Source organism: Eurytemora carolleeae, unplaced genomic scaffold (assembly GCF_000591075.1).
Source record: "Eurytemora carolleeae unplaced genomic scaffold, Eaff_2.0 scaffold45, whole genome shotgun sequence".
NCBI lineage: Eukaryota > Metazoa > Arthropoda > Copepoda > Calanoida > Temoridae > Eurytemora > Eurytemora carolleeae.
This window is the reverse complement of record NW_019396182.1, coordinates 474,319-488,934: the sequence shown is the minus strand read 5'-3', so window position 1 is coordinate 488,934 and position 14,616 is coordinate 474,319. Positions and strand designations below refer to the sequence as shown.

The window sequence follows — 14,616 nt, the reverse complement described above, 5'->3', positions numbered from 1 at the left end:
GTCGTCTTCCAATGTTCCTAATGTTTAAAATCTTCCAAATAATAAAAATGTTGTCATGTGTTTTTATGTTTTTCTTTTAATACAAATCATTCCATTTAATGTAGTTTTTACCAAATGTATTTTATTTATCTTAAATAAATTTTTAACAGAAATTAAAGATTGTTTCAATTTTCAGAGTCTGTATAAAATGACTGAATTAGAGATTTAGTCTGCTGACAGTAATATTAGGATGAAATTAACATAACGCTTTGTTAACATTTGACTCGCTGCCTTTTTTTGTATTCATGTCTCTCAATTTCAACAATTTTGATCGTGTAGTAAAGCATGAAAAGCGTAATTTGAAAGCATCAAAAACAACATTTGAAAGTGTTAAAAGCAACAAGTAATTAAATTTGATGTCTGACTTTAGGAGAAAATATTAACATTCTAGACTAACTATAGACTGGCGAGACTGACTGAGCTAAGAATTATGTAGCATTGCTTTTCCCTGTGCTTTTTATCTTATCAGCTGTAAAACAAGATGAAAGAAATCCTTCAATTTTGGTCATAAATTATTTTTGATGATTTTGAGTAAAACCTGAGTAAAGTAAAGTTTTGGCAATATAGGAATAAAATGCCATATAGCAAGCAAATTGTGACTTAGAATTGCAACTTAGAGTTGTGCCTTGGAATCAGTCTCAACATTATCAAGCCTAAACAAGAACTGAGATATGCTCGTGACTTATATTCTTCTAAGTTACAATGATGTCTCATTTTGTAAATATATTATAGTGTTCTATAGGTTTTTTATTTCTATTTTAGTTGCAGAAGAAGGATGTTAGATAATGAATGACTAATTATAATTATGTTGTTTTTGTAGTTTTAACGTTTCTCTTTACACTCATAATAAATAATATGAGAATGAATAATTTTTTTAAACCATATCCTGTAAATTTTGCTTAATGTTTGATGGTGGGGACTGTGGGGTATTTAAGAGGATCCCTAAAGTCACGCCGTTTTTAGAAAAAATGTCAGAAATACTGGACAATTTAAGTTTTGCCTACATTTTTGAATTTTGATAATTAAATTGTTCAGCAATTTTTTTCTGTAAAATCTGAATCATCGCCTTTTTCGTTTTTTCGTTATGAACTAATTATTGAGATTTAAAGAAAAAAATCACTAATCTTTATTTTTCATTTAGCTACATTTGGAATGATGAAATTATATTTCATTGTGAGAAAAGCATGAGAGTTGTTACTGCCAGTTTAATACTATAGTTTGGTCAGTAGTCCACTGTAAAGTGTTAATTCTAACAGAGTTCAGAGAATCTACAAAATATGAGAGAAATTTCTTTTTTTAACTGGGCCTGGAAATACAGGGTGTCCCAACAAACATGGAATTAAATGACGACTTCTACATCGTCTTTCTTCCATGCGGGATTATTTCGTAAGCATGATTTTGGAAAAAGAAAAAAATCTTAAAATAAAGTCGAAAAAATGACAGGACTTTCAATATAAAGGGAGTGTTCGCGAAAAATGAAAGGGGATATAGGCTTACATCGAAACAACTTATAATTTCAAACAAATCATTCAGATATTGCAACCTATAAACATCGATTATTTTTCGACGCATTCGTATACAGTTAATATTTAATATTCGTTTTGTATACAATGCATAAAACGCCAAAATAGTTGGACGCCAGATGTCTCTCCTCTCGATGCTTTGAATGATTACACGTAGCAGACACCTGTAAGCGGAAAAAAGTCATTTTAAGTGCATTGTATACAAAACAAATAAAAAATATTATGAAATATTAACTATAAATAAATGCGTCGAAAACATAATTGAATGTTGCAATATCTGAATGATTTGTTTGAAATTAAATTGATTATTTTACAATACGATCGTCGTATCTTACAACTTTCTGAATTTGTATGGACGCTACTAAATAAGTCGTTTTTATCAATTTTTATGATTAGTATCCATCAAAAACGATCATTTCTTGCCGTAAGCGGCCCTATACCCCCTTTCATTTTTCGCGAACACTCCCTCAATGAACTTTTTTCACAGGACTTTGTGTGCATATCATAGGATCTTTTTTCATAATAAATATCCAGAGAACTTTCTGGTCGGATACTATTACTAGCTTGTGGAAACACTTTTTATGACTTTGAATTATACAGGGTGTCCCAAAAAACATGGGAATTCAGTGACGAATTCGATATCGTCTTTTCAAATAATTCTTTGATTTAGCATAGTGATACCTACTGAGAAAGCTGTAATCTTTAAGAGTTTCGTCTGCTATGTTTACATTTTGTTTGTTTATGTTTTGACTGCAACCGGTTGTACTTAGTAAAACAAGAAAATTACAGTATATAAACAGAGTAAACTTGTCCGTATTCACTGTTCATCTTGCGGAGACATTATAGACACATCTTTGCAGTCTTTCACCCTTTTCATTAAATAAACTCTAGCAGACATAATAATATTATGGCATATTTTGAAATTAGGTATTACAAATACAATGCTAGTTCGTAACAAAGACGATATCGAATTCGTCACTGAATTCCCATGTTTTTGGGACACCCTGTACAAGAAACCCAGAATCTTAGTACTTGGCAACAAATAAATAAAAGAATGTTTAAGGTACTTCCTTCAAGGCCTTCTTTAGCAGCAACTTGCCAAGGGTATTTTTCCAAATATGTAATTTTCTCAAGCAGTAACTTCCTTAGTCTGTCCAAGTCGCAGTGTTCGGCCCCTATTGCAGCGCCTCAGAGGGCCTTACCTAATCTTGGTGAACTTGCCGCTAGGTAAATTGCATAATTTGGAAGGTGCAACTCTGGAAGACGTTCTTGGGAAAATACCCAACACCTAAAAATACCCTATCCCCCTATACTAGAGTTTATTATCGAATTGCATTACTCTGCCCATAGCCGGTAGTTTCGTGTACACACTACACAGTACTCACTCACAAGTCACAGTGCACATTGCATATTATTTATGCTTGTTGATTTGTATATACAGGAACCTTGAAATATGCTCTCTCCCTCCCTTCCTTAGGCGAGATAGAACGATAGAGGTAGTACAGAATAGATATCTCTCTCTTCAGTCCTTCACTATTATCAGTCAAAGACTCTCTTTTTCGTTATCTGCATACAGGGTTACCCGCAAAGAATGAGACAGTAAAGACGACCAGAAACTCTTTAAATATGACGATTAAGTCGTCTGTCTTGAATATAGTCTTTTAATGGCTGTTTCATTGATTGGGCAAATAAAGTAAAAACATTATAATGAAGGGCATCGTAAATCGAAACAGACAGATATAAGTTTCGTACAGACTCTCTAAAGTCTCATCCTCAGTGAGTACCCCTGTATCTAACTAATATTAGCAGATTAGCTGCATTTAAAGTCTCATACTCAGTGAGTACCGGCCTGTATCTAACTGATATTATTAGATCAGCTGCATTTAAAGTCTCATCCTCAGTGGGTACCCCTGTATCTAACTGATATTATTAGATCAGCTGCATTTAAAGTCTCATACTCAGTGAGTAACCCTGTATCTAACTGATATTATTAGATCAGCTGCATTTAAAGTCTCATACTCAGTGAGTACCCCTGTATCTAACTGATATTATTAGATCAGCTGCATTTAAAGTCTCATCCTCAGTGAGTACCCCTGTATCTAACTGATATTAGCAGATCAGCTGCATTTAAAAACCCTTTTGACTAACGAAAGCAAAAGTGTGTGAAGTTTTCGAGAGATTTAATCAAAGAATTCCATGAAAAAAAAAATGTTTGCGTAGATTTTGTATTTTATTGTGTTATATTTGTTACTTTAGTTTGATGTATTTTCCAGAGATTCTTGGTTTTAAATACGATCACATATATATAAGGAACATAAAAACTGACAAAAATAACTGAACACTTGTGTCCAACTCAAATTTTTTGTCCATATATCTTTGAAAACTGATGTCACATGACCTTTAGAAATGTCAAACTTGATCTATAAGCTAAAGTTTTTAATATCAAGAGTATGCACCATCAGGTTGCAAAGATTTATACAGTGATAACCAGAAAACTCTTTAATAGAAAGACGACTTTATACTAATACTTAAGTGTATTTGATGTTGTTGCAAACCAAATAGTTTTAGAAGAACTTATTAAATCACTAATTAAGTGAAATAGGCCTGTTTACAATGCACTATAGCTGTGTCTCATGCTCAATGAACTATTTAAAGTTAAAACTTGACGTCGTCTTCTTATTATAGAGAGTTCAGTTTCTTTGTTTATATTTCTTAATCACAAAAACTAACTTTAGTTTGAAAAACGGTCGGTTTATGAAAACAAGTTTTTTGAGACTTTCGCCCCTCTTTCTTCAGATTAAAGATAGCTTTTAAATGTGGATAATGATAGGTCATGCCACCATTTATTCTTTGTCCATCAGAAAACTAAAATTTTTGTATATTTTTGTGTTTTCTTTGACCCAATGAAAGAAAATTATAGAGGCAATTTTAATAAATTTCGATCAGGCATAAACTTCCCTGGGGTCATGTGAGGGTTCCATACAAAAATTTTTTCCTAATTGGCTCAGTCATTTTGACATTTTTTTAAGTAAAAACAAACATGACAGTTGTTGACTAGTTTAAAGTTTATTTTGTTGAAAAAAAAATCTTTTACTCAAATACTTTTTACTTTATAATTAATTTTACTATAACATGACTGCCATTAATATGTTCTATTATTCTCTTTGGTATTAAACAACTTAACAATTTATGGAAGAAGACATTTTAAACTTTTCACCAAATGTCACACATCATGAGACATCCTGTATTTTAAACTATTTACCAAATGTCACACTTCGTGAGACACCCTGCATTTTAAAATATTCACCAAATGTCACACTTCGTGAGACATCCTGCATTTTAAACTATTCACCAAATGTCACACTTCATGAGACATCCTGTATTTTAAACTATTCACCAAATGTCACACTTCGTGAGACATCCTGCATTTTAAACTATTCACCAAATGTCACACTTCATGAGACATCCTGTATTTTAAACTATTCACCAAATGTCACACTTCGTGAGACACCCTGCATTTTAAAATATTCACCAAATGTCACACATCATGAGACATCCTGTATTTTAAACTATTCACCAAATGTCACACATCATGAGACATCCTGCATTTTAAACTATTCACCAAATGTCACACATCATGAGACATCCTGTATTTTAAACTATTCACCAAATGTCACACTTCGTGAGACACCCTGCATTTTAAAATATTCACCAAATGTCACACTTCGTGAGAATTTCGCAAATACTGAAATTTACGTAATATAGTATAAAACTCATCGAAAAATTGTCAAGACGACATTTGATAAATTCTTCCGATGTATTCGTTATTGAGGGTTTCACTGTAAGATTTAATTTAAGGTGATTTTTAACTTGTCAAATACATTGTGAACTATGGGGGTTTAAAGTGATGTCGGGGAAAGTGTAAATTAACTGACTAATTACAGTTTTAATTTTCAATATCAAAAGTCGACATCCGATTGCAAAGATATAAGCATAGGAAAACTAGAGTTTGATGCAAATGTTCATAGTTTCTTTAAGCCGTAACACATGATGCCTTCAATGCAGCATACTGCACAATGTTACTGATTTGGTGGGGCTAAAAGGGGAGGGGGGCCACAAAAAGAAAAGAGATTAAAAAAATGTTCATAATGTTCAAATGTTGGCAAAGATTACATTTTCGTAATGAATAAAGAATGCTAAACCCCTCACCCATTAAAACCTCCAAGTTGTGTCTCAGTTGATATGTGTTTCCTACAGGCCTATGAGGGATGTGAGATTAAAGAACTTGAAGTAGAAAATATCCAGGAAAGAGAAGGAAGAGCAAATAATGATAACTTCAACAGTTCAATGTTTCAAACTCAGGTTTATACAGTGAAACCCATAAACTTGTGGAATAGGAAGCTGATAACTGTTGGATGTAGTAAACACCGACTCCATAATAAGGTCTCGAAAGGCATCAATCCAGGTACAATCCGTCCGCTATCAAACTTAACCAGGACCCAGGCTCTAAATGCCACACAGGGACACAAGCATAGCTATCAAAATCCAGCTGCTAATACAGTGTTCTACCAGGACGGAATCCCAGGCTCTAAATGCCACACAGGGACAAAAGTATAGCTATCAAAATCCAGCTGCTAATACAGTGTTCTACCAGGACAGAATCCCAGGCTCTAAATGCCACACAGGGACACAAGCTTAGCTATCAAAATCCAGCTGCTAATACAGTGTTCTACCAGGACAGAATCCCAGGCTCTAAATACCACACAGGGACTTAAGTGTAGCTATTAACAAACTTTATATATATATCAATCCCAAATGATAGGGATGATCAAATTTGATCAATGTCTCCACCAGAACACGATCCACAGAGCTACAATCCCATGACTAATCAACGCCACTGTACAGTGTGCGATATTGTTAGCTATCGATGTCAATACAGACACTAGCAATCAATAGATCAATACCAATACTCAAGGTATGATCTCGTAAGTTTCAACGAGAACCAAATTACAGACACTAGCAATCAATTGATCAATGTCTCCTTAGGACACAATCCACACGGTTACAATCCCTTGACTAATCAACGCCGTTACACAAGGCGCGATCTTGTTAGCTATCGATGTCAATACAGACACTAGCAATCAATAGATCAATACCAATACTTAAGGTATGATCTACACTCGTATGTTTCAACAAGAACCAAAATACAGACACTAGCAATCAATGGATCAATACCAATACTCAAGGTATGATCTACACTCTTAAGTTTCTACGAAACCAAATTACAGACACTAGCAATCAATTGATCAATTGTCTCCTCAGGACACAATCCACATGGCTACAATCCCTTGACTAATCAACGCCATTACACAAGGCGCGATCTTGTTCGCTATCGATGTCAATACAGACACTAGCAATCAATTGATCAATGTCTCAACCAGGGCACGATCCACACGGCTACAATCCCGTTAATAATCAACGCCACTATACAGAGCGCGATATTGTTAGCTATCGATGTCATTACAGACACCAGCAATCAATGGATCAATACCAATACTCAAGGTATGAACCAAATTACTTCTGATACTGTAATCGAAGCAGAGTCTCAATCAACTAACTTTATTTAATATCTTATGTCACAAACTTAACAGGAATTGACGTAGTTACAATTCCTACAATGATATCATTATCACATGATTACATCATATTACGTATTTATAGCAAAGTTAAAGTTTAATATACATATTTATAGGATTAGAGAGAATAGATATAACACAGTTAATCTATCTTGGCACATGTTTTATAGCGTAATTTAAGCATGTCGCATGATTTAAGATAATTATGTTAAATATTCAATTGAAAATGTCATTATGTCTAAGTTTACAACATCAAATCATTAATATGTACAACGTACTACAGTTTTACAGAATATCATGTTTCCATGATTTTTGCTACAAGGATTCAAGCTTTGATTTTATAAATGGTTTATTAAACATGAAATATGCAGCTCAGGTGTGTCTATACTACATAGATATTATTCTTGAATGTCATTTTCCTATTCCACATATATTTAGTTTATCTTATACTGTATACTATGCCAATAATCTTTACTGCCAAAGTTTTAAATAGTAATTGTCCCCTCTAGTATAATGTATACATTTTTATTTGAAGCAAAATATTATTACTACTTTTGAAATATGAATATTTTATAAATAATTCTTTTTTTCCTCTTATTAAAATAAGCTTTACAAATGTTAAGTACATATCATTAATCATCATTTATTCAAGTTTTTCTTAATTGTCAATGTATGTGATTTTTTTTCATTTTTATTTTTAAGGTTACTTACAAAACCAAGAATGGAGAGGAAAAAACACATGATCTTATTCTAAAGGTTTGCTTAGTTCTAATCTTTGTAAATATATTAAGAAAATTATTAAGTTTTATTAAAAGAATATGAATTAAAATTTGTGTTTTAGATCCCTTCTTTGATTCCCTTGGTTGCAAAGTTAGGTAAGTAATCATTAAAATGAATATCTTTAGCAAAATACATAATCAAAATATCATTTTTACTTCTTTTTAATAAACAATTTTGTTTCAAAAATTTGTTCCGTTCCGCGTAAACATCCATTACCATGGGGGAACACTTTTCTTCAAAGAGGTTGGGGGTACAGAGATTTTTCAAGAAAACATACACCCCTGACATATTGTTTTAGTTTCCTTGTTTTTATTTGTGAAAACTAGAATGTTTCTGATTAGGTAAACTTGGTAAACCTTTTGCCAGAGAGAGTCTTTGGTACAGTACCTGGGTTAAAGAACTCATCAAGGTTTGTAATCATCATTTTATAAATTCGTAGTTTATTTTTGAAATGGACATTCAATTTATAAAGTGGCATGTCCGATATACAACGATACTCGTTAAACCTTTGCTTATCAAGGATTTCTTGGATATTCTTATTTATATAGCGGGAAGTTAAGTGCCAAGAAACCGCGCGAGTGTACACTAGTACGGAGAGCACATACAGTGTAACTTTACACTGTAACCTCTAGTCTCCAAGTTCTCAATGTTCAGCTAAACAAATCAGGGTTTATTCCTATTCCCTGGTTGTCCCAAGGTTGTCCGGACATACCGTTGGGACATGACTCTTTATAAATGAAAGGTCACTTGAAATTACGCTAACAGTCTCTTTAACACTTTTACTCCTTTTAAAAGCTTCATATTACTTTATCATACTTTTAAAGGGAGAGATTGGCTTGGTAAAGTATTTGAACTGAGAGTAAAATATTAAAGAAAATAATTTAGGATTCAGTTGATATCAATCAGACGTTTTTACGATGTACTATTTGTATATTCACTCACTGAATAACAGCGTAAACTCGTTTTACATATTTCACGTATTTTTGCATATTTCAAGTGAAGATCGAAACATTATTTTTCATTTATTCATGATAAACCGAACGGAAAACGTAACAAAAATGTTCTTTAATCTAAATCGTTGTTTAAAGGAACAGGTTGAGAAAATATAAGTATCATGTAAAATAAGTAATTTTAATCAGTTATCTTGTTTCTGTAGATTTCTTTGAATTCAATTGCAAAGACGACGTTTGAAGAAATTTTAAGAAATCTGCGAATAAATTTACAAACAAATAAAAAAACAAATTAGTTTACAGTAGAATTATTTTTACCCTTATTAGACTTTTTAATCATTAAATGAAAGAAGTTTTATTAAGTTTTGCAATTTTACTCAAACTTTATATTCAGGTTGATCCAAATATTTGTGAGATTTCACCAACATGCTTCTACGCAGATACAAACTATATGGTAACAGTTCAGGGGATCCAAGTTCCAAACCGTTTTATGAATTATGATACTCAGCGCGGTTTAAAGGTTAAAACTAGCCACCCCTGTTTTTAAATCATATCAAAAAAATTGGTTTGAAGTGAGGTTTATATAAACCTAAAATTTATTTTTACTCTCAAAAAAGTAATTTTTCCCCCTAATTTTTCAAACATGAATGCACTAGTAACATTATTTTGATGGCTGTGGAACCCAAGGACTTTTTATTTTTGACTTGACTAATATCTATTTAATAAATTTTTTTTATTAAACAACAACCTTCTCTGATAAATTTATAATATTTATAATTCAGTTATAATNAATAAATGTTAAATGATCCTGGATTTATTCTTAAGGAACTGTAAGCGTACAAAGATGATTGACGTCTTTTTATCCGATCAATAATGTGGATTATGGAAGATATTGTCGTTTTCTAAGTTCAAAATGGTTTAATTCTGATGATTTATACATTGTTGTTCTGCAGTATAGAATTATAAATAATCAGTTTTCTAAATTATAAACATTGATATATATATATATCTAATCTATTTAATACTTGTTTAGTGAAAGCTTCTAATGGTACCGTTGTGAATTCAAATAATACTCGGACGCTTTTAGCGCCCATTATTTTTCACAACAATATTTTCTAAACTATTTTCTACAATTGTTACTTCTAGGATTACTCCCCTGGCTGCTGGGTTAAACAATGTCCCTGTATTTGTTGGTGCCCTTGTCAGGTATACAATGTAATTGCAAAACATTTTAAAAAAGAGAAAAATCCATTTTTTTGTTAAAATTACTCTGCTCATCGTAAAAAAACAATTAAGGAAATTTTGTCATGTCAAAATGGATTTTTAAATTTTTAAAAGTATTTGTTAAGCCTCTAAAAGTGATAAAATCTATTTGCTTCAACATTTTTGTTAAAACTTGATAATTGTCATTTTTAGTATTTTGCCAAATTTTAATTTTAACATAAATTGTATATATATATATATATATACTTAAAGAAGTTTTAGGCAATCCTTTTGATGACAAAGTTTTATTCAGGAAATTTTATGGAACATTTTGTATCGTGTTTGAACACCAGGAACAGTGTTTTATTTTGCATTAAACAACCTGTATCATGTACGCGAAAGTGTTAAAAGCACCCTGTATCATGTACGTGAAAGTTTTAAGAAGCACTCTTTATCATGTACGATGCAAGTGTTCAGAAAGTGAAAGTTTTAAGAAGCACCCTGTATTATATGTAAAAGTGTTGAGAAGCACCCTGTATTATATGTTAAAGTGTTGAGAAGCACCCTGTATTATTGAGAAGCACCCTGTATTATATGTAAAAGTGTTGAGAAGCACCCTGTATTATATGTAAAAGTGTTGAGAAGCATCCTGTATTATATGTAAAAGTGTTGAGAAGCATCCCGTATTATATGTAAAAGTGTTGAGAAGCATCCTGTATTATATGTAAAAGTGATGAGAAGCACCCTGTATTATATGTAAAAGTGTTGAGAAGCACCCTGTATTATATGTAAAAGTGTTGAGAAGCACCCTGTATTATATGTAAAAGAGTTGAGAAGCATCCTGTATTATATGTAAAAGTGTTGAGAAGCACCCTGTATTATATGTAAAAGTGTTGAGAAGCACCCTGTATTATATGTAAAAGTGTTAAGAAGCACACTGTATTATATGTAAAAGTAATAAGGAGCACCCTGTATTATATGTAAAAGTGTTGAGAAGCACCCTGTATTATAAGTAAAAGTGTTGAGAAGCACCCTGTATTATATGTAAAAGTGTTGAGAACCACCCTGTATTACATGTAAAAGTGTTGAGAACCACCCTGTATTATATATAAAAGTGTTGAGAAGCACCCTGTATTATATGAAAAGTGTTGAGAAGCACCCTGTATTATATGTAAAAGTGTTGAGAAGCATCATGTATTATATATAAAAGTGTTGAGAAGCACCCTGTATTATATGAAAAGTGTTGAGAAGCACCCTGTATTATATGTAAAAGTATTGAGAAGCATCCTGTATTATATATAAAAGTGTTGAGAAGCACCCTGTATTACATGTAAAAGTGTTGAGAAGCACCCTGTATTATATGTAAAAGTGTTGAGAAGCACCCTGTATTATATGTAAAAGTGTTGAGAAGGTATTCAGGATGTTGAGCAGGGAATGATTATTCTAGAGAATTTAACAAAGAAGAATAATCCCTGTTTTCTACTTGATAAACTTAAGGTAGGACAATATTAGTGATGTGCCTGCAGTGGGTTTATGGTTCTATTTTGTATTACCAATTTGTTTGTTTATTTGTTGTATACAAAAGTACTTTTCAAGTAGATGAGGAAATTCTAGTTTCAGATTGTCTCTTATAAGAAGATTAAGTTCGCCTTAAAGTCTTATCCTTTTAGGGTAACCATATAGCTACGTTTAGTGCTGGGCTTTCAGTTGGTTTGTATTTGGGTCGTTGTTTGTTCAGTTGGTTCGTATTTGGGTCGTTGTTTGTTCAGTTGGTTCGTATTTGGGTCGTTGTTTGTTCAGTTGGTTCGTATTTGGGTCGTTGTTTGTTCAATTGGTTCGTATTTGGGTCTTAATTTGTTTATTTGGTTCGTATTTGGGTCGTTGTTTGTTTAGTTGGTTCGTATTTGGGTTGTTGTTTGTTCAGTTGGTTCGTATTTGGGTCTTTGTTTGTTCAGTTGGTTCGTATTTGGGTCGTTGTTTGTTCAGTTGGTTAGTATTTGGGTTGTTGTTTGTTCAGTTGGTTCGTATTTGGGTCGTTGTTTGTTCAGTTGGTTCGTATTTGGGTCGTTGTTTGCCTATATTTTCTTTCAGGATGAAAATGTAGCATATTGTACAAAGAGCAAAGTGTGCTTAACATTTGCTTGTCTTTTATCTTACACTTACAGTTTTGACCCTGACAAAAGATAAATGCAAAAACCAATCCAAAACCGATACAAAACGAACTTATTGTTACGATCGTTTTTGGTTCGTTTTTGGCTCGTTTTTGGATCGTTTTTCCATATTCTTTCAGGATAAAGATATTAAAAAGTTTAATAAAAAGCGAACTTTAACATAATACAGTTTTGAATTTTTGGAAGTTTTATTATATTACTATAGGACAATGTTTGAAGTGACTGAATATTTAATTTCAAGATACTCAGGTTATCAGGGTCATGTCCAATTCATAAAGGTACCCAAATAAGTTTCGTGTGATCATAATTGAATGAGATATTTATATGTTTTTCTTTTTGACATTGATTTATTTCAATTGTGGTTTTTCGATAAAGGTAAGTTGCGAGTTTACGCTCCATGAACAATGGATGAAATTGTTTGGATGAACACTTTTCTAGCTAGAAGAACGACGATATCTTCCAAATTATTGATCAGATAAAATTCTGAAAGGTACTATTGTAAATCTTTTAAGAAGGGTAACTTCAAACTAGAAGACATCTTCGAATATTTATTAGCAAAACGTGTTGTTTAGAATTAAATTTCACCAACGAAAATTTCAGGTACAAACCATTTAAGCACCTCGTTATCGACGCTCTTAAATGATCATAGACATTAAAAAGCGGGATTTTTATTGTTTACTATAACACGCTGGGTCAACCACTTACTGGGTCCGCAAGATGGGTGGGTACACCAGGCAATCCTTGTACTGGTTCGGATTATGCAACAATTTACTTATTTGCGTTGTCTTTAATCTTNAGAATTTTGCCATTTCTTCTTAAAACCAACAAGGGCTACAGGAAAGCATAAGTGAGTTAGATTTATAAAATCAAAGCCCAAGGCACTTCAAAGTAGACCCTGTCTTAAAAATTGATGAGACTTTTTTAAGCAGGCTGAATCTATGTGAGTAATTATACGATTGGTTTAATTTTTAGAGAGAGGCTTAAAACTGGAAAGATTGAAAACCCTCCATATTCACTTCAGGTCAGAAATAATGTTGGATGATTGCTTCTATGAATTGTGGCAATTTAAATTTAAAATTTTTTTGTTTTGATGTTTTTCTTTAAAAATTTTACTGATCCCATAAAGGAATTCTATCTGACCCTGGACGAAAAGTCTCCTTTGGATATTTTTGGATTTATTTTTGATTTTTTTTAAATATGAGATGACAAGTCTTTTTCCAGTTTTCCGGTTTTCGGATTTTCTGGTTTTTATATCCTTTTTTTTTTTGCTTTAATTTTTCTTAAATTCATATAGATGAAAAATCATTCAATTGCAACTACGTTTGCAAAAAAAAATTCTTACTTACATATTGCAGTGTTGTTCAAGTTCGGAATTTTAATTTAAAGATAAAAAGTCTGCATGCAACTACGCTTGCAAAATTATTCGATAAAGTTTTTGATTAAACCTTAATCAATGGAGAGCTCTGCGAAAAGCATCTCATTACAGCAATAGGTACGAAGATAAAATGAGAGAATTTTTGTCTCTATGTTTCTGCGAATAAGATATACTATTGTTGATTTATTTTGATATTGAATAAAGTTGTTAAGAAGAATTTTTTGTTTCGGTAAATTTTTTGTTTCAGTCAATTTTTTTGTCTTTTTTTCAGAGTCTGAATGAGAAATACAAATTTGGGATGCCTAAATCAATGTTAAAGTAAGATGTTTTTACTCTTAAATTGAACAAAAAAAATAAAAAAAGGGTTTTTCCACAAACGTTGATTTTTTAATCCTTATATCTTTGCAAGACACATAGGGTTAAAGCAAAGACTCAATTTCTTCTATGCTAGCATCTTTTAAAATTTCCCTTATCATTGATTTGTAAAAATGGGGTTGTCGTTGTTGTTGTTGTTGTTGATGTTGGTGTTATTGATGTTGTTGTTGATGTTGGTTTTGTTGTTGTTAGTGGTGTTGATGTTGTTGTTGATGTTGGTTTTGTTGTTGTTAGTGGTGTAGTTGTTGTTGTTGCTGTTAATTGGAATAAAAAAACTTGAATTATTTGTATTTATACAAAAAGTTGAACAATCCCCTTAGGCCGATGATAATGGATGCAGTGAAGTTGATTGAGAAAGTGTTGAGGTTAGATGGAGATGATAATGTGGCAGACTGGTTAGCTACATACAGGTACAGGTACAGGTACAGGTACAGGTACAGGTACAGGTACAGGTACAGATACAGGTACAGGTACAGGTACAGGTACATTATACAGTATTCTATTTATAGATGTATTTATATTGAATTGTAGGAGAAGTAGGGCACTCAGCACTTGTACAGGTAC

At 32.2% G+C, this 14,616-nt stretch overlaps 1 protein-coding gene and 1 long non-coding RNA gene across 2 annotated transcripts; both read left to right on the top strand.

Moving 5' to 3' along the window:
- The first annotated feature begins 5,804 nt into the window (after window positions 1-5,804).
- LOC111697460 (uncharacterized) lies at window positions 5,805-11,692 on the top strand. The gene is made up of 7 exons (XM_023467483.1): window positions 5,805-5,924; window positions 7,901-7,954; window positions 8,040-8,073; window positions 8,320-8,387; window positions 9,323-9,382; window positions 10,075-10,134; window positions 11,551-11,692. Exons 1-7 carry the CDS (start codon window positions 5,805-5,807, stop codon window positions 11,641-11,643), a joined length of 489 nt encoding a protein of 162 aa, XP_023323251.1. The 3' UTR covers window positions 11,644-11,692.
- Window positions 11,693-13,187: 1,495 nt separating this feature from the next.
- LOC111697474 (uncharacterized) lies at window positions 13,188-14,606 on the top strand. The gene is made up of 4 exons (XR_002764294.1): window positions 13,188-13,323; window positions 13,949-13,995; window positions 14,373-14,462; window positions 14,584-14,606. It is a non-coding gene; the product is annotated as an uncharacterized LOC111697474 (long non-coding RNA).
- The last annotated feature ends 10 nt before the right edge of the window (window positions 14,607-14,616 follow it).